Source organism: Panulirus ornatus, chromosome 57, assembly GCF_036320965.1.
Source record: "Panulirus ornatus isolate Po-2019 chromosome 57, ASM3632096v1, whole genome shotgun sequence".
In the NCBI taxonomy this organism is placed as follows: domain Eukaryota; kingdom Metazoa; phylum Arthropoda; class Malacostraca; order Decapoda; family Palinuridae; genus Panulirus; species Panulirus ornatus.
Genome location: NC_092280.1, coordinates 30648317 through 30667418, shown reverse-complemented (window position 1 = coordinate 30667418; position 19102 = coordinate 30648317). Strand labels below are relative to the sequence as shown.

The 19102-nt window shown below is 39.2% G+C and overlaps 1 protein-coding gene across 5 annotated transcripts in view; it reads right to left on the bottom strand.

The window, feature by feature from the left end:
• RIOK1 (RIO kinase 1) overlaps positions 1-9085 on the bottom strand; it is a 73541-nt gene extending 64456 nt beyond the window's left edge. For 4 of the 5 annotated variants that reach the window (XM_071695040.1, XM_071695039.1, XM_071695041.1 and 1 more), the window contains exons 1-3: positions 8926-9085; positions 5004-5212; positions 1209-1276 (exon numbers count right to left, since the gene is read on the bottom strand). In XM_071695040.1, coding sequence (XP_071551141.1) covers positions 1209-1276; positions 5004-5212; positions 8926-8966 — 318 coding nt within the window. In that variant the 5' untranslated portion in view covers positions 8967-9085. The remainder of the gene's footprint in view (positions 1-1208; positions 1277-5003; positions 5213-8925) is intronic. The other variant, XM_071695042.1, reaches the window with a different exon arrangement.
• Positions 9086-19102: the final 10017 nt, after the last annotated feature.

Below are 19102 nucleotides of genomic sequence, written 5' to 3'. Positions count from 1 at the left end.
AAAGGAGCATGGCCTATAAGAGGTGGGAGCAGGGGTACATCATACCTGGGCCAGGCAGTACAAAAGAGGGCCAGGAAATTTCTTGGGATCTCAGAAAATGTCTGAATATACTGATGACTAGCATTCACATTCTGTGTGTTAAAATATTCTTTAAGCACATGGCATACAGGCATAGTGGATAAAAACAGGATGACTAATGGAGAAGGGAAGGGGACCCAAAAGGAACTTTGTACCCTGCGATAAGTTCTGAAATGTAAGTATGCCAACACTTTTAAATAATCAACAGAGGACAGACGAAGTTTTTTGGGGACACTTTATGTAAAGTAGATGAAGAATAATAAAGCCATCATAACATCATGAGGATGAACAATACTAAAACCTATGCTAAGATTATAAGTGGTATTCATTAGTAGTGCTCTCTGCCTCACCACACTCACATACTCAAAACTAACTCCCACTTAACTAATGCACTGTGGCTAGAGTGCATATGCCCCAGTAATTTTTTCTCTCAACTATGGCTTGGCATATATACATGAACCATTAATGCTTGCAGTGACATCCCACAAATTGTTATTAAGCGCTACAGCCTATATTTTGTCCATACTCTGGTTAGTTTACTGTATACAGAGATGTTATGGAAGCCTGTTTGAGATCCAAGCCTTACTGTCCCATATCAATACAAGATAACAGATACGATTGATGAAAACCCTAAGTAATCTTGTTTGTTTGTGAAAAAGAAAACTTCCAAATATACCATACATCCCACTATGTATGCATGACAGTGCTCCTGGAGTACCCCCATATACCTGGCAGCAGAACAGTAAAGTTTTACACTATGCACTGCATATGTAAAAAAAAAAAAAAAAAAAAAAAAAAAAAAAAAAAAAAAAAAAAATTGTCAGTTCTGTCAGTTCAAGTTGTGTGTCATTTATCTACAAAATCAAGTTAACCGTAATAACAAACTTAAAGAGACATATCTTTTAGAATTCAATAGTTGACATTATTCAACACAGAGTGCACAGTGGATATTAGGGCTGCAACAGTGAAAGGGTTAACTGCTTCACATGTTAAAAATAAAATTCCTCTACAGACAAATTACATTATCTTATCAAAATGGTAAGATTTATAAGCTACTCTCTGCCTGCAATTGCTTTCTCATTTATCAAAACATTTACAATTCAAATTTGGGAAATAAATCGAAAACTAACCTTTTTTGATGGTGTACGGGAATGATTGGGGCCAGTGCTGTTGCTCTGATGATACTGTTTAGTCAAATCTGTTAAATATGAAAATCTTTCCTTCAGTCAACTTAAACATATAGAATCATCTATATCCCCATTCCTAATTATATGGAGCGCATAAGCAGCATGCAAGCCACTTGCAATTACGGCCACAAACATTTATTTTACGAAATATTTCCCGAGGCATTGGAGACTTCAGTCATGGGCAAAAGTCCACATCAAGGCTGGGCCTTAATTGATATATAGAGAGGATTATCAAACGAAAAAAGATGAAACATGAGAAAGTATTTACAAATTATGGAAGAAGTCAAAAACCTGTATTTCAAACTGTGCCACATCATAGTTATTGGGAAAGACATGAGAGGGTAGAGATTTCTAAAACTTCTAGGTGTAGGAAATGAAACAATTATCAAAACAGCCCACCCATGAGTTACTAATGGCCACATAGTACTAATGTGATGCCGCAGGCTGTTGAGTATTGTGTGCTCTAGCTAGTGGCAGGACACAAACAGCCAGCTCTCTTTCTATATCTCTGTCGCCTATTCCAATTGCAACTCCCTCAATGGGGTGATCACAGCAATAGTCTCCATTAATAAAAGCTCTAGTGCCGCTTCTTAGTCTTTAGTGCTTCATCCTAAACAGGCTACTGGCAGAGAGAAAGTCTAGTGCAAAGTTTGCAGAGGCTCCTACTTAATGTTCCTAATGACTACTTCTATCTAATGCCCCTATCTATTGCTTTTACCTTATGTTTCTACCTAATGCTCCTGCCTAAATGTCCATACCTACTACTTCTATCTACTGCCATTTTGCCAAAAGGCAGGGCTAACGCATAGCACTCCCGCAGGAAAATCTAGAGTTACAAAGAATGAGCTGCATGAGTTAAGTGTTGTCACGTGTTACATATGACAAGGAGAGATTGTATGTTCATGGAGAGAATGCCAGAGGTGCACGTTAGTGAGGCAGAAAGAAAAGACAGTTACCTGGGCCAGAGGAGAGCAACTTGATAACCACTAAAGTGCTGGCTTACTAAGCTGATGTCATGAACCCTCCTGACAACTAAGCAGGTAGTACTGGTAATATATCTCCCTGGTTGTTGGCTACCTCAGCAAAAACCAAAGTAATACCTACATAAGAGGGTAAGTGAACCAACATTACAGCATAGGACAAGCAGGTCAAGTTTTAAAGTTAGCCTGGGAGACCTTATGAGCCAGACCATGCTCGACTCAACTCTTATCATTATCAAATAAGGATACAGAGGTATAACTGCCCCATATGTGAGAGCAGCACTCCAAACAAGGAGGGATAAATCCTTTGTATGAAGAGTGACTGTTCAGAAGAAAAATTCAAACATATAAACAGGACTCCCAGTTTCTTAAGAGGCAATCTTGGGCTATTTCTGTAATGTAAGGTTTCCAAGAAAGAGTGGAAATTACTGTAACACTAAGTATGTTCACTGAGTTAAGAGTTGGAATTACAGAACTTTCAAAGGAGAGAGAAAAGCTGTGAGCAGCTTCCAATAAAGACATGGGTAGAAAAAGGGTCATGGAGGCATAAAACTCAAACAGCTTTCCTCTACCCTACTGAGGTATCCTGTCCAAGCCAGAATGTACCAAGGAAGTTGTGTCAAGACGAGATGCAGAGAGAGTGCAAGAAGAAGCATAACTGAAAGATGTGGAAGAATGCGGTCTGGGTCATCAGCATATATATGCAATTGGCTATTTGTGAAAGAGAAGAAATAGTTAATAAAAAAGAAAAAGTGTGGGGGACACGACAGAAACTTGAGGGACACTGATGGTGACTGAGAAAGAAGTTGTATGCTGAAACATCAAACCAAAGAGATAAATCAAACAGTGAGAAAGCTAAATATCAAGGAGTAAAAGGAGGGAGGGAAGCCAAAAGAGAGGAGCTTACAGATGAGACCCTGACATCACAGCCCGTAGAATAGGCAAGAGCAAATGAGGCCATTCTCCATCTGTTCTTAGCACCATCTGGTTAGCACAAGTAACTTTAAACAATCTGAAAAGTTTACATACACTATGTACTTAGTTTCTGTCATAGAGGTTACCAATCTTCGCCTGCTTGACATTACCCTGCAAGTGAAAGGTCATCCTAGAAAAGACATAACACACCAGGGAGGTATGCTCTCAGTACTACCAGCCTGGGTATCAGAAGGGTTAGTGACAGTTGTATAGTGAGCCAGCACTTCAGTGGCTGTCATGTTGCACTCCTCTGACCCAGGTAGCTGTCTTTCCTTTCTGCCTCACCCACACATGGACTATTGGCTTTCTGTCTACAAACAGACAATCTCTCCTTGTTACATATTACACTTGACAACACTTAACTCACATAGCTCATTCTTCATAACTCTAGATTTTCCTGCAGAGCACAATGTGCTACCATTGCCTTTTGGCAAAATGGTAAGAGCAGTAGATAGCAATATTGGTAGTAACATATAGGGAGGAGCATTAGGTAGAAAAATTAGGTAGAAGCAGTAGGCAGGAGCAGCAGGTAGATACATTGGGTTGTAGTAGTTAGCAGGAATATCAGGTAAGAGCCTTTGCAAACACTGTGCCAGAGTTGCCCTCCGCCAGGGTGAGGCACTAAAGATTAAGAAGCAGCAGTGGAGACTCTATTGCCATGGCTAAACTCCTTGAGGGAGTTACAGTTGGAACAGACATCAGAGATATTGATACACAGATAGTACAGTCTCATCAAAAAACTTTTGCTTTAAAGAAGTCCATCCTCTCCCTGCTAGAGTGTAGTGAATCCTTGGAACTGTAGGAACCCAAACAGAAAGGGTCTTGGCCATCTGATACCATTAAAAAGGCTATGTAATGGATAAAGTACTAGCATTCACTAATTATCTTCGTGAGTTATTCAGAGGCATAATGATATCAACAGCATTTTCTGAGGATCCCATGAACATAAGTAAAAGAGCAAAGACAATTTGAGGCCAAAAACGTAAGAAGTTCATCACTGCCCATTCTCCAACTTACAGATATCATAATGGGCAATGCGGCAAAGTATACACAAGACTCTGCTTAGGCTGAAAAATTATTCAAAATTTTGAAAAACTTAAATTGTATGGTTATCTCTGATTATCTTTAAAAGAGAAATGGGATGGAAAGTAGAAAATCCATTGTAATCTTTCACTATAATGGAATAACAGGTAATTTTTGGCACATAAATAAAACATCCTCGGCTTACTTTGCTACATAAAGAAATAAATTTAAGTAAAATTAACAAGGTGGTATGAACATAGCAAAAGAAACTTTACCATCAACAAATGATTTCTATCTATGTAACTCTTTGAAATCAGCTCATTTATAACTAATATAAAGGATTTGTAATCAGAAAGAGCAAATTATAATATCTGGCTGAATCATGTGGTCCAGATATTTAGTAACGATCTAGCGAATCCAGAATCCAGCTAAAGAGTAAAATTTGATGCGATATACCTCTAGAATCACGAAATATCCTGAGCAGAGTCTATAATATTCACATCACATTAACAAAACAGGAAGGATTTACAGAGGACTAACAAGAGAATAAAAGCTCTACCAAAGTAAAGTATTACAGACTCCCAAGAGAAAACTTGATATCCCAGATATGGATGCTGGGAGTCAAGATAACTTGTAAAGGACTGCATAAGAACATCTTAAAAAAGAAAGTGATCTCTCTGTTTAAATATGATGATTCAAGATTATTAAGCAAATGAAGCAACAATAAAGTATCAAATTCTGCTACTATTCTGTAGAGTACCTTTACTTTCTTCATCCACACAGTACATATAATCATAGTCATAGTCTTCATCATCACTGTCATCACAAAGACCATCATATTGTAAGGGGGCGTCATTAAGAAGCTGTCGATGCTGAGAGACGTCAGTGTCACTCTCATCCCATTTCTCATCAACATGATTTGACAGAGTTGTGGCAGGGAGTCTCCGGCATGGTTGATATGAGCTCTCACTGAAAGAAGTAGTATATCTTTGACATTAAGCGATACTATTCTTGGTCAGTTTATATCCTCATATGTTACTAGAAAATAAAGACCAAAAGTTTTCTTCATATAGCTGGTATTTTGCAAAGAATGACATGAATATTATGATCCTTAATGACTCAATTAATCTCATCCAAGCCCATCAGCTGTCTGGCTACTAATGTGATCTGTTAGTGAGCAATGAGCAAAATGTCAATCAGTGTACTATAAGATTCAACAGATGGAGATCTTAAAGAGAATTTTCAGTTATCTGCTGATTGAGGGTAAATTTGCATTCATATACTGTGCTTGTATATTAAATGAAATACACATAAATGAGTACCTTAGTAGTGCATGATTACTGATTTCCATATTTTGTTAATAGGATTAAATGATAGTTCATACCTACTGGAATATTTTCAGGCATTCAGATTCGACTATTAAATACCTTTTCTTCTTCTACAACAAGAAATGATTTGGAAGTATGTAAGGCTTTGAAGCTAAGGGAAAAAGATGAATTACATACAAAACAGACCTAATATAACATTCCTTTGGAGTCATTTAACTTAATTTTCATATTGCAAAAATGTCAAACTAATTTCATCTTTTATATTTCCTTCTGTGGCCACAGTAAGAGGAGTATATCTAAAGGTTGCACAGGATCATCTGTTGAGAATTAATGTGAATAAAAGAAAGGTTATGAGCTTTTGTAGGGGGCAAGACAGATTGGTTTAACTGCGAGTTTGAATAGGGTAAACCTTGAGGGTGTTGTGTGCTTTCTACAACCAGGAATGAACACAGCAATGGATGGAATTATGAGAGCTAAAGTAAACCATAGGGTAGGTTTGGGGGCAAAGATCCAGAGTACATTGAAGAGTTTGCAGAAGCACTGTATGTAAAGGAAAATACAAGCACTAGTTAACAGCATACTACTCCTGTGTTCTATGGGTGCGAATCCTAGGCTCTGAAAACAAAAAGACAGAAGTGGATGGATCGATTGGAGATTGAATGCCTGAGAACAACATGTCTTGAGAGAAAGGCTGACTACATAAAGAACGACTAAGTGAGAGACGTGTGGTAGTAATAAATGGAATACGATGAAGAGAGCTGAACATAATATGCTAAAATGGTTTGGACGTATGAAGGGGAGAAGCAGAGAAACAGATAAAGATTACACACACGCCAAAGTGGAAAAAGGAGGAGGTGGAGGAGAAACTGCAAGAGATGGAAGGTTGGAGTGAAAGGTACTTTAAGCTGTCTAGGCCTGTACATTCAGGCATGTGAGAGGATAAAGAGAATAGGAGTTTGCAGTAAAAACTGAGTATGCTGTACTGTCAAATGACTTAGCCAGGGTATATGAAGAGGTCAGGGACGACCACAGAATGGTTTGTAGGGTTTGGCAATGGATGGAGGCTCTGATATGGTTACTATATGGCAGCTAGAGAGTGGATGTGAACAAATGAGGCCATTTTCCCATCTGTTCCCAGTACAACCTTGCTAACAAGGGACACAGCAAACAAGTATGAAAAAAATAAAACTGACAAGACAATAGTGTCAGGGTTATGGACATCAGGGAAACTGTGTGGGTAAAATACAAAAAAAAAAATGAAGCACCAAAAACAAACAGTACCAAAGAAAACTCATCTAACCTCTCTACTATCTGTCGTTTACCTTAATTTCATAAAATGTAAAGGCTGATTAACTCCTATGGTCACCATATGAAACTGTTATCAGGCATTACTCACACCCTTTTAGGCACTATGCTCCACTCCGGATAGCAAATGGTGATCATAACACTAATATATATTACTTTTACACTCATTATAAAAATCAGGAAAAATCTTGGCTGCTAGGTAAGGTTTTTGCAGGTTCTGTTGATTTCTGATGAGTGTCTCACTTTCATATTAGCCTTACATTTCCTGAGATATTCATAAGCCTCACCACCGTCCCCTTATCTCATATTGTAGAATTTACCAAAATGCTCTTTCTCATGCAACCACACTTATGTTGATCTTTTAACTCTACATTCTTTTTGCAAGACAATTACTTATAATCTACTAGACCAAACACTGGCCTTACCTTATTGTTTACTTTAGAAAATCATAACTGCACTTTATGAAACAACCACAATTTTACGCACTAAGTTCATGTTAAAAACAGCTTTGAACATTGAGTGATCAGTAAAAGTACAGTTTAGCTTCATATTGTTACTGGCTTTGACTATAAAGTGATTTTATTGTAAGTGATTTTATTGTGCAATGTTAATGAAGTATTTAGAAAATATATGTAGCAAATCATTATATTTTCATGAACTATGTTAAATAAGGAAAAAAGTGGGGATAATGTGTAGCAAGGAAAATGAGGGGCAACTTATATAAAAAGCACTTTAACAACTCTGCATCATTATTAGCTCTGGATATTAAGTGATTTCTCTGCAATGGTAGTGTAGTGAACAGAATGCATCAGTTGTGGAACAGGATTTGGATAAGAATGATGACTGAAAAAGAGGTTATCCACGTTAAAGAAAACTGGGATTAGTCAATGTAAAAAGTACGTAAAACATTTGAAAAAAAAATTACAAAATGTATAAAAAACCTACATAACAGCAGAAATATAAAGCAGATATATATCATGACAATGATCATCTGCTGGGGATCACATGTGGGCCAAATCTGCCATATGTTTAACATTCAATTACTGCTCTATCATAGGTGTGACTGGTATAATTTAGCTTGGTGACTGAATATTAAGAAAATTATCAACTGCTATGAAGGTTAAGTGGTTTAGTTAGGGTGTTGATATTTCATCAAATAAACATTAACATTAACCCTACATTTTCTCCTTATAATACATTTTATCCAGAATATACACAGACCTCACTACTACTCCTTTACCCAATATATAAAAATTTTCTCAAATCATGCTACACAACCATTAATATATTTCTTACACACTAGTTACATTAACTCGATCACACCAAGCCAGTCAGAGAAAACCTACAATAAACTTAATATTAACGAATGCTAACATTAAAATGAGACAAGTTCAGAGACGACCACCATAAAAAGCAACAACAGATTCATTCTTGTCTGGCTTATTTATACTGTTAAGTTATACTGGTACATTATACTAGTTATAATGGTACATTATACTAGTTATACTGGTACATTATACTAGTTTTACTGGTGCATTATACTAGTTATACTGGTGCATTATACTAGAATTACACTGGTACATTATACTGTTGCAATCCCGGTAAATGATCCTGGCAAGTTATACTGGTACATTATCCTGGAAAGTTATAATGATATTTTACTTTTAAATTACACTGGAAAGTTATACTAGGAAATTACACTAGTATGTTATACTAGGTACATTATACTGGTATGTTATAATAGGAAGTTATGCTGGTATGTTATACAAGTTAGACTGGTAAAGTTCAAGTTGGTATAAACTGCTGTTATAATGCTAAGTTTTGGAGAATATAATCATATGTTGTAGTAAAGATGCTAAGCTAATCAGACAATTATTTCAAGAACTTAAAATAATGTTAGTAATCACGTTCCATCATGGTGATAGGTTGCACAGCACAGGAGACGTAACTACTAATTACCTGCCACATTTTCCTATAAAACTCCTCAATGTTTAGACCCAACCATTGTTCATTATAATGCATTCATTATCACTCCACTGATTTACTTACCAGTCTTCATCAGCATCACTAAACTGTCCATCATAAATCATTTTAAAATCAAATAAAAGTCATCATTATCTGTAGTATATAATAATGGAACCAGGACCACGAGCAGGTGTTGCTGCCCCGCTAGTCAGCCTGCCCGCCATGTGCACACATCAACCACTGGGGGGGAGGGGGCTCCCCCCCATCCATCCTCTCATGTATTATTATCAAAGAAAACATTAGGTAACTCTACACTTTCATAAATGGATTATACAGATTTTTAAGCGTCACACTTGTAGATTGTGAGACTAGTATGTTGGAATCCTCACTTACACAGAAAATCTAACATTTGACGAGAAGAGCAGGACATACAACAGGTTATGACCTAGACTATATGGTAGTGTGTAGACATGACAAGGTCATTACTACTTGTACTGCACAGGGATCACTGGGGTGTACTGTGCACTGGTAAGGCCCCATTTCTTCATCATTTTCCAGGTCAGGTCATGGATATGCTCACGAGATTATACATGTTCGCAGTTTTTGGATTGTAGAAGAATCGGATTTGTCCATGACTGAACTACTAATATAAAGATCATGACAGAAATGTTTCTAATAATGCTAAATTCTATATTTCTATCTACAACTGGATGACAAGTTAGAATTTTCTGGGCGTTGTTTCAGTCAATGGTTGGCCTAATTCTCATACATACAAAGAATACAACAAAGTTTACTAAGGACAAAAGTGGAAAAAAGATAAATTCAAGAATAATGCAGCATCAGTACATACAAGAGACCAGTACTCTACTGTATAGCTCTAGTGTAGTAGATCCAGAAGTTGTATATATATATATATATATATATATATATATATATATATATATATATATATATATATATGTATATATATATATATATATATACATATATATAATAGTATGAAGATAAAGATCTCATTAGTTGACCTTTCTGAGCCTTGAATTTGTTCCTAACCCCAAACAGTATAAAGTGAAAAGGTATTTAACTTCATTACTCTCTCAACCACGCTCTTTTTATTTCCACACATCTCTCTTACCCTTACATTACTTACTCGATCAAACCACCTCACACCACACATTGTCCTCAAACATCTCATTTCCAGCACATCCATCCTCCTGCGCACAACTCTATCCATAGCCCACGCCTCGCAACCATACAACATTGTTGGAACCACTATTCCTTCAAACATACCCATTTTTGCTTTCCGAGATAATGTTCTCGACTTCCACACATTCTTCAAGGCTCCCATATATATATATAATAGTATGAAGATAAAGATCTCATTAGTTGACCTTTCTGAGCCTTGAATTTGTTCCTAACCCCAAACAGTATAAAGTGAAAAGGTATTTAACTTCATTACTCTCTCAACCACGCTCTTTTTATTTCCACACATCTCTCTTACCCTTACATTACTTACTCGATCAAACCACCTCACACCACACATTGTCCTCAAACATCTCATTTCCAGCACATCCATCCTCCTGCGCACAACTCTATCCATAGCCCACGCCTCGCAACCATACAACATTGTTGGAACCACTATTCCTTCAAACATACCCATTTTTGCTTTCCGAGATAATGTTCTCGACTTCCACACATTCTTCAAGGCTCCCATATATATATATAATAGTATGAAGATAAAGATCTCATTAGTTGACCTTTCTGAGCCTTGAATTTGTTCCTAACCCCAAACAGTATAAAGTGAAAAGGTATTTAACTTCATTACTCTCTCAACCACGCTCTTTTTATTTCCACACATCTCTCTTACCCTTACATTACTTACTCGATCAAACCACCTCACACCACACATTGTCCTCAAACATCTCATTTCCAGCACATCCATCCTCCTGCGCACAACTCTATCCATAGCCCACGCCTCGCAACCATACAACATTGTTGGAACCACTATTCCTTCAAACATACCCATTTTTGCTTTCCGAGATAATGTTCTCGACTTCCACACATTCTTCAAGGCTCCCAGGATTTTCGCCCCCTCCCCCACCCTATGATCCACTTCCGCTTCCATGGTTCCATCCGCTGCCAGAAGTTTTTATATTTGTCTTTATTACATGCAGAACTAAACTAATAATGTGCGAACAGTAGAATGTTGTAGGGTAATTCTACAGCATTCCCATGTTCATTGTTAAAATTCATCCATTATTTGTAAATGGTTAGTGATTTATCAACTTAACATGAGTCAGGTGTCAAATACTATGAAGGTGAAAAATTCTTCTGTAGACAGTTGAAATGGATTAGTTTGTATTAGTTTGTGTTATTTGCAGCTCACTGACAGGATTTATATATCATTCCAAAGATCAAAAGTTATGGAGCAAAGAATGGTACATCCATAGATTTCATCATCACATTTCCTATGGTAACGCTTTTTAATTTCACCATCATTTAAGTTGTAAGTAGTTATTTCAAAAGTAGAATAAGCCTTCTTCTAACAAAATTGGAAAAGTTTATGCCCAGCTTTGTATGGGTAAGCAGCAACGGACCATTATTTCTCTCTTTCAAGGATCATCTTTAAATTCATTTATTTTTCAGTCATGTCATTCATTATGAGCTGACATTGTTGTGTAACAGGATTTGTGTTTTACACATTCCTGTGTGATATCATCAGTTGCTTTTAAGTGATTAATATTATTTGTGCCTCTATCTTTTACTAGACTGATCCAAGTTCGTGAAAAAAATTCCTTAATCTTTTTTTGGTGAACAGAAATGATCTCCACAAAATAACTTCAACTATTTGACTTCGTCCAAATTTCGGCCACATACCTTGTCCACCTTGTCCTGAAGAGCAACCAAGTGACCTTCCAAAATATTAAGAAAATTATGAAACAGGAATGTCCATAACTTAATGTTAGCGGTGTGCAGAATATTGCTCTGTTAAAAGACATGATTTTGGAAAAGGGATTTCAGTAAGATTAGTTAGTTCTTGTGAGTTATAGTATATTATCACAGGGGGTTCTATTCAGCAGTTCCATAAAGAAAAGCACCTGAGCTGTCTTCTCTATATCATGTTGACTCTTCTTACATTCAGAGCAAGTTGGTACATACAAAATTCTCCCCAAATTACTGGCTGATGAATACTCCTTGCTAAGGGGACACATAAGGGTAGTCTGAATAGGTATTCACGAGAGGTAGAAAAGTAAAAGTAAGGGGAAACAGTTGGAGGCAGAGAAATTTGAAAATAAAGGCAAACCTGTTTTTTATGAGCCTGTAAGTACATCTGAAGTAAGCAGTCATTGACAAGAAAACATTTCTTTGTTGTATAACTTACGTGTGTGACTGTGGTCTACTGATATATTCAGAATGACTTTGCGATATAAGTAATCTTTTGCTGTCCAAAATTTATTAGTATAAGTTTCATATCATTATAAATTGCAGATTTATTCAGTTATCTTGTACAATTAAAGACCTTAAAAAAGTTTCTCAGCATATATATATCGCATGTTAACCAAATGGCGTCCTAGCTTCGTCTCTTCGATGTATATCAACTGACTTATATTTCTCTCTTGTGTCTCCCCAGATGATGTGATTATTATACGAAAGTGCACTTGGGGACCTATCGTGTTTCATTTTCCCCGTGGACTCATAGGAATATATATATATATATATATATATATATATATATATATATATATATATATATATATATATATTCTTTCTTTTCTTTTAAACTATTCGCCATTTCCCGCGTTAGCAAGGTAGCGTTAAGAACAGAGGACTGGGCCTTTTTTGGAATATCCTCACCTGGCCCCCTCTGTTCCTTCTTTTGGAAAATTAAAAAAAAGAAGAGAGGGGAGGATTTCCAGCCCCCCCTCCCTCCGCTCCCTCCCCATTTACTCGCGTGGTAGGGCGAGGGAAGTATGTATATACCCTTCCAGAATAGAACAAAAACCCATGATAGTTCCTTTGTCCCGTTGCCTAATTCTAGGTATGACATCACACTGCCTGAGTCTTGCTTAATATTGACGTGAACATCATTATAATGTAATGCTATCATTCTAAAAACACCAGAAAATATTCAGAACTCACCTTCACCTTCTAGAACATTCTCGTTTTCTCCCTGAGTGGCCGGGCGGGCTGGGTGGGGTCTGCCAGACGCCACTCATCATTGCTTCTCCAACTTTCACATACAAGAAACTCACGCTGGTTGCTCACATACAGACCCTCAACCTGTACGAAAAAAATGCTTTATCACATCTTCTATGGAATAAGCTTTGTATAGGTGTCAAGAACATTTGGCGGTAGTATTCTTTTATAATGAAAATGTAGCAAACACTGGCGGTGGACGACCTCATCACACATACAATGGTAACTTAGATGATGAAGGAGGTGTGTGGCAGTAGCTGTCCAGGGTTGCCTTGCCTGTTTCATGTACACTGCCTCATGCTGGGGATATGACACCAGAAAGTCTTCACTCATCTCCTGACCGTGTGGTGGTCATGGCTACCGTCATCATTACAACTGAGGAGAACAATGTACATAATGGAGAGATGCCCTCTACCAGCAGTGGTCATGCATGCCACACTGAAGACCAGGTCGTATGTAAACATCATGATGTGCCCAGGAACCTTCCATGTGATGCCACATAATCGTCAAGACTGAAAACATGTTGCCCTGGAGCCATTACGAAGGGCCATGTGACGTCTCAGATTCATCATGACAGACTATGTGATGCCCAGGAACTGTCATGACAGACTAGACGGACCATGTGATGCTCTCGAACCATCATAACGAGCTATGTAATACACCGTCTATGTGATCTTCGGAACCTTGGAACCTTCATTACTAACCATTTAATGCTCTAGAAACGTCATTAAGGACCATATGATGCTCCGGTACCAGCATGACGGACCATGTGATGGTTCAAAGCCATTACCGTGGACTACGTGATGCCCTGAAACCATAATGAGGGACCAAGTGATGCCTATGAGCCCTTATGATGGACACGTGATGTCCTGGAACCATCAATGCCGACTTTTTAATGCGACATTTCCATCATGACAGACCATGTGATGCTACAAAACCATGATGACGGACGACATCGAGCCTTAGAACCATCATGATAGGCTATGTGATACCCTAGAACCATCATGATAGGCTATGTGATACCCTAGAACCATCATGATAGGCTATGTGATACCCTAGAACCATCATGATAGGCTATGTGATACCCTAGAACCATCATGATAGGCTATGTGATACCCTAGAACCATCATGATAGGCTATGTGATACCCTAGAACCATCATGATAGGCTATGTGATACCCTAGAACCATCATGATAGGCTGTGTGATACCCTAGAACCATCATGATAGGCTATGTGATACCCTAGAACCATCATGATAGGCTATGTGATACCCTAGAACCATCATGATAGGCTATGTGATACCCTAGAACCATCATGATAGGCTATGTGATACCCTAGAACCATCATGATAGGCTATGTGATACCCTAGAACCATCATGATAGGCTGTGTGATACCCTAGAACCATCATGATAGGCTATGTGATACCCTAGAACCATCAGGATAGGCTATGTGATACCCTAGAACCACCATGATAGGCTATGTGATACCCTAGAACCATCATGATAGGCTATGTGATACCCTAGAACCATCATGATAGGCTATGTGATACCCCAGAACCATCATGATAGGCTATGTGATACCCCAGAACCATCATGATAGGCTATGTGATACCCAAGAACCATCATGATGGACTGTTCGTTGCTCCAATGTTATCATGAAGGACCATATAATGCCCCAGAATCATATGAAGTATAAAGCAAGGTCCTGAAACCATAATGACAGGCCATATTAATGCCTTACAATGATCATGATCGACTTTGTGATGCCAAGGAACCATCATTACGTGGTAATGTGATGTGCTGGAACAATGATGACGTATCACGTTACCTCAGAACCATCAATGTGTGATGCCCGACTCCATCATGACGGAACTACCCCGGAACTACCATAACAAACCATATAATGTCTACAACCATTATGAGGGATCATGAGATGTCCTGGAACCATCATGATGTACACAGTGATGTTCACAGTCATCATGATGGACTATGTTCACAATCATAATAAATCTTGTGTTATGTCGGACCATGTGATGCCTCGCAACCATCAGGAAGGACCATGTGATGCCTCGCAACCATCAGGAAGGACCATGTGATGCCTCGCAACCATCAGGAAGGACCATGTGATGCCTCGCAACCATCAGGAAGGACCATGTGATGCCTCGCAACCATCAGGAAGGACCATGTGATGCCTCGCAACCATCAGGAAGGACCATGTGATGCCTCGCAACCATCAGGAAGGACCATGTGATGCCTCGCAACCATCAGGAAGGACCATGGGATGCCTTGCAACCTTCAGGAAGGACCATGTGATGCCTCGCAACCATCAGGAAGGACCATGTGATGCCTTGCAACCATCAGGAAGGACCATGTGATGCTTTGCAACCATCAAGAAGGACCATGTGATGCCTTGCAACCTTTAGGAAGGACCATGTGATGCCTTGCAACCATCAGGAAGGACCATGGGATGCCTTGCAACCATCAAGAAGGACCATGTGATGCCTTGCAACCTTTAGGAAGGACCATGTGATGCCTCGCAACCTTAAGGAAGGACCATGTGATGCCTTACAACCTTAAGGAAGGACCATGTGATGCCTTGCAACCTTCAGGAAGGACCATGTGATGCCTTGCAACCTTAAGGAAGGACCATGTGATGCCTTGCAACCTTAAGGAAGGACCATGTGATGCCTTGCAACCTTCAGGACCATGTGATGCCTTGCAACCTTCAGGAAGGACCATGTGATGCCTTGCAACCATCAGGAAGGACCATGTGATGCCTTGCAACCTTAAGGAAGGACCATGTGATGCCTTGCAACCTTCAGGAAGGACCATGTGATGCCTTGCAACCTTCAGGAAGGACCATGTGATGCCTTGCAACCTTAAGGAAGGACCATGTGATGCCTTGCAACCTTCAGGAAGGACCATGTGATGCCTTGCAACCTTAAGGAAGGACCATGTGATGCCTTGCAACCTTCAGGAAGGACCATGTGATGCCTCGCAACCTTCAGGAAGGAGCATGTGATGCCTTGCTACCTTCACGAAGGACCATGTGATGCCTTGCAACCTTCAGGAAGGACCATGTGATGCCTTGCAACCTTCAGGAAGGACCATGTGATGCCTCGCAACCATCAGGAAGGACCATGTGATGCCTTGCAACCTTAAGGAAGGACCATGTGATGCCTTGCAACCTTCAGGAAGGACCATGTGATGCCTTGCAACCTTAAGGAAGGACCATGTGATGCCTCGCAACCATCAGGAAGGACCATGTGATGCCTTGCAACCTTAAGGAAGGACCATGTGATGCCTTGCAACCATCAAGAAGGACCATGTGATGCCTCGCAACCATCAGGAAGGACCATGTGATGCCTTGCAACCTTAAGGAAGGACCATGTGATGCCTTGCAACCATCAAGAAGGACCATGTGATGCCTTGCAACTTTCAGGAAAGACCATGTGACTGACCCCCTGGAACCTTCATGAAGGAATGTGTCGAGATTAACTATAATGATGGAACGTGTGATGACGGAACATGTGATGACCCAAAACCATCACAACTGCGTGTCACATGATGTTAACATGAGGAAGGAGGGGGTTGAAATATGAAATTTTAATGTTTAGATAATGATTACATTAAGTTGTATTGACAAAATATGTGAAAATATTCGAATCTATTTCTGGTGTTGTGATATGTAAAATTGTTACATAAAAATTCAGTAAAACATGAAATACAAGGGTAAACATGACGTCACACTACTCCAACCAATGAGAAAAGCAGGATGGCTCCTTAGCTATGTAATGGTACCCGAAGTTGGCACCCGCCAACCCTGTCGGTAACCATAGCAACTGACATCTTTCCCCCAAGGCCAGGCGCCAGCAGTCTAGCTCATGATGAATCATACGAAATATATGTAGCAAAGCTGGGACTCATGCCCATCATAAGACGGACAGGATATGAGGAGCTAATATATGAAAAATAAAGAAAACAAAAAAAGTAAATTCAAAGTAATTTTATCTGCCTAACATTACAATAGATTATAGATCTATAATGGTTGATATTCGTCAAGTTATAAGGGCTTGTGGATACATCATCGAGTAAACCATATTCAGCTTAGTTTAACCTAGGCTCGCTGGTCATCCGGGATGTGGGGTTGAGAGTGAAACAACATTCAATTAACACAGAACAGGATGGCAGAATCCTTCCATCATGATGGCCTGGCCTTTAACCTGACCTTTAAGGTTCAGGTCAAAGGCCAAACCATTGTGCATTGGGTTAGTAACATAGTAGACATGAGGATTTCCCCCTTCAGGCTCCTGTCATCTGTCTTAACGCTACCTCGCTCAGTCGGGAAATGGCGATATATATATATATATATATATATATATATATATATATATATATATATATATATATATATATATATATATATAATATGCAAGGCATCACATGGTCCTTCCTGATGGTTGCGAGGCGTGGGCTATGGATAGAGTTGTGCGCAGGAGGGTGGATGTGCTGGAAATGAGATGTTTGAGGACAATGTGTGGTGTGAGGTGGTTTGATCGAGTAAGTAATGTAAGGGTAAGAGAGATGTGTGGAAATAAAAAGCGTGGTTGAGAGAGCAGAAGAGGGTGTTTTGAAATGGTTTCGGCACATGGAGAGAATGAGTGAGGAAAGATTGACCAAGAGGATATACGTGTCAGAGGTGGAGGGAACGAGGAGGAGTGGGAGACCAAATTGGAGGTGGAAAGATGGAGTGAAAAAGATTTTGTGTGATCGGCGCCTGAACATGCAGGAGGGTGAAAGGCGGGCAAGGAATAGAGTGAATTGGAGCGATGTGGTATACCGGGGTTGACGTGCTGTCAGTGGATTGAATCAGGGCATGTGAAGCGTCTGGGGTAAACCATGGAAAGTTGTGTGGGGCCTGGATGTGGAAAGGGAGCAGTGGTTTCGGGCATTATTGTATGACAGCTAGAGACTGAGTGTGAACGAATGGGGCCTTTGTTGTCTTTTCCTAGCGCTACCTCGCACACATGAGGGGGGAGGGGGATGGTATTCCATGTGTGGCGAGGTGGCGATGGGAATGAATAGGGGCAGGCAGTGTGAATTGTGTGCATGGGTATATATGTATGTGTCTGTGTGTGTATATATATGTGTACATTGAGATGTATAGGTATGTATATTTGCGTGTGTGGACGTGTATGTATATACATGTGTATGGGGATGGGTTGGGCCATTTCTTTTGTCTGTTTCCTTGCGCTACCTCGCAAACGCGGGAGACAGCGACAAAGCAAAATAATAAAAAATATGATATATATATATATATATATATATATATATATATATATATATATATATATATATATATATAAATCGCCATTTCCCGCGTAAACGAGGTATCGCCAGGAAACATACAGAGAAAGGCCATTTTCCTTGTCTTTACCTTGACAGGAATAGCTTGTCCTAATTCAACAGTTTCACGACATCACTACAGCGTGTCCAACTGACCCTCATCAACAAAAGACCTGACCTGAGCTAAATACTGTCATGGTCTCTTTGAAGATGGTCACAATAATGAATACTCATTACTTTACTCATAATGTCATCTGTAAATTTATTCAGATATGACTGGATTTTTTTTTTCCCCAAAAGGAGGAACAGAGAAGGGGGCCAGGTGAGGATATTCCCTCAAAGGCCCAGTCTTCTGTTCTTAACGCTACCTCGCTATTGCGGGAAATGGCGAATAGTATGAAAAAAAAAAAATGACTGGATTCCTGACAGATGAGTTATGATTACGTAGCCCTAGCTACCTAGAACTTAATCTGAGAGACACAACATTTCCATTGTATGGAAAGGGGTCTTAAGAGATGTCAGAATTTTCGTTGAAGCAGTTTACAGTCCATTGGAAGAGCTTTCATCTTATATTTGCTTGGAAATTTAACTTTGTCAACAGCCCACTTGGCAGAGAGGGGTCAAATGTCTCCTGGTAGCCTAAATGAAGTATATCTATCCATCTCTTTCATGACGACTTTTTTGTCATATACAAATCTAGAAAATAATGGAACATAAC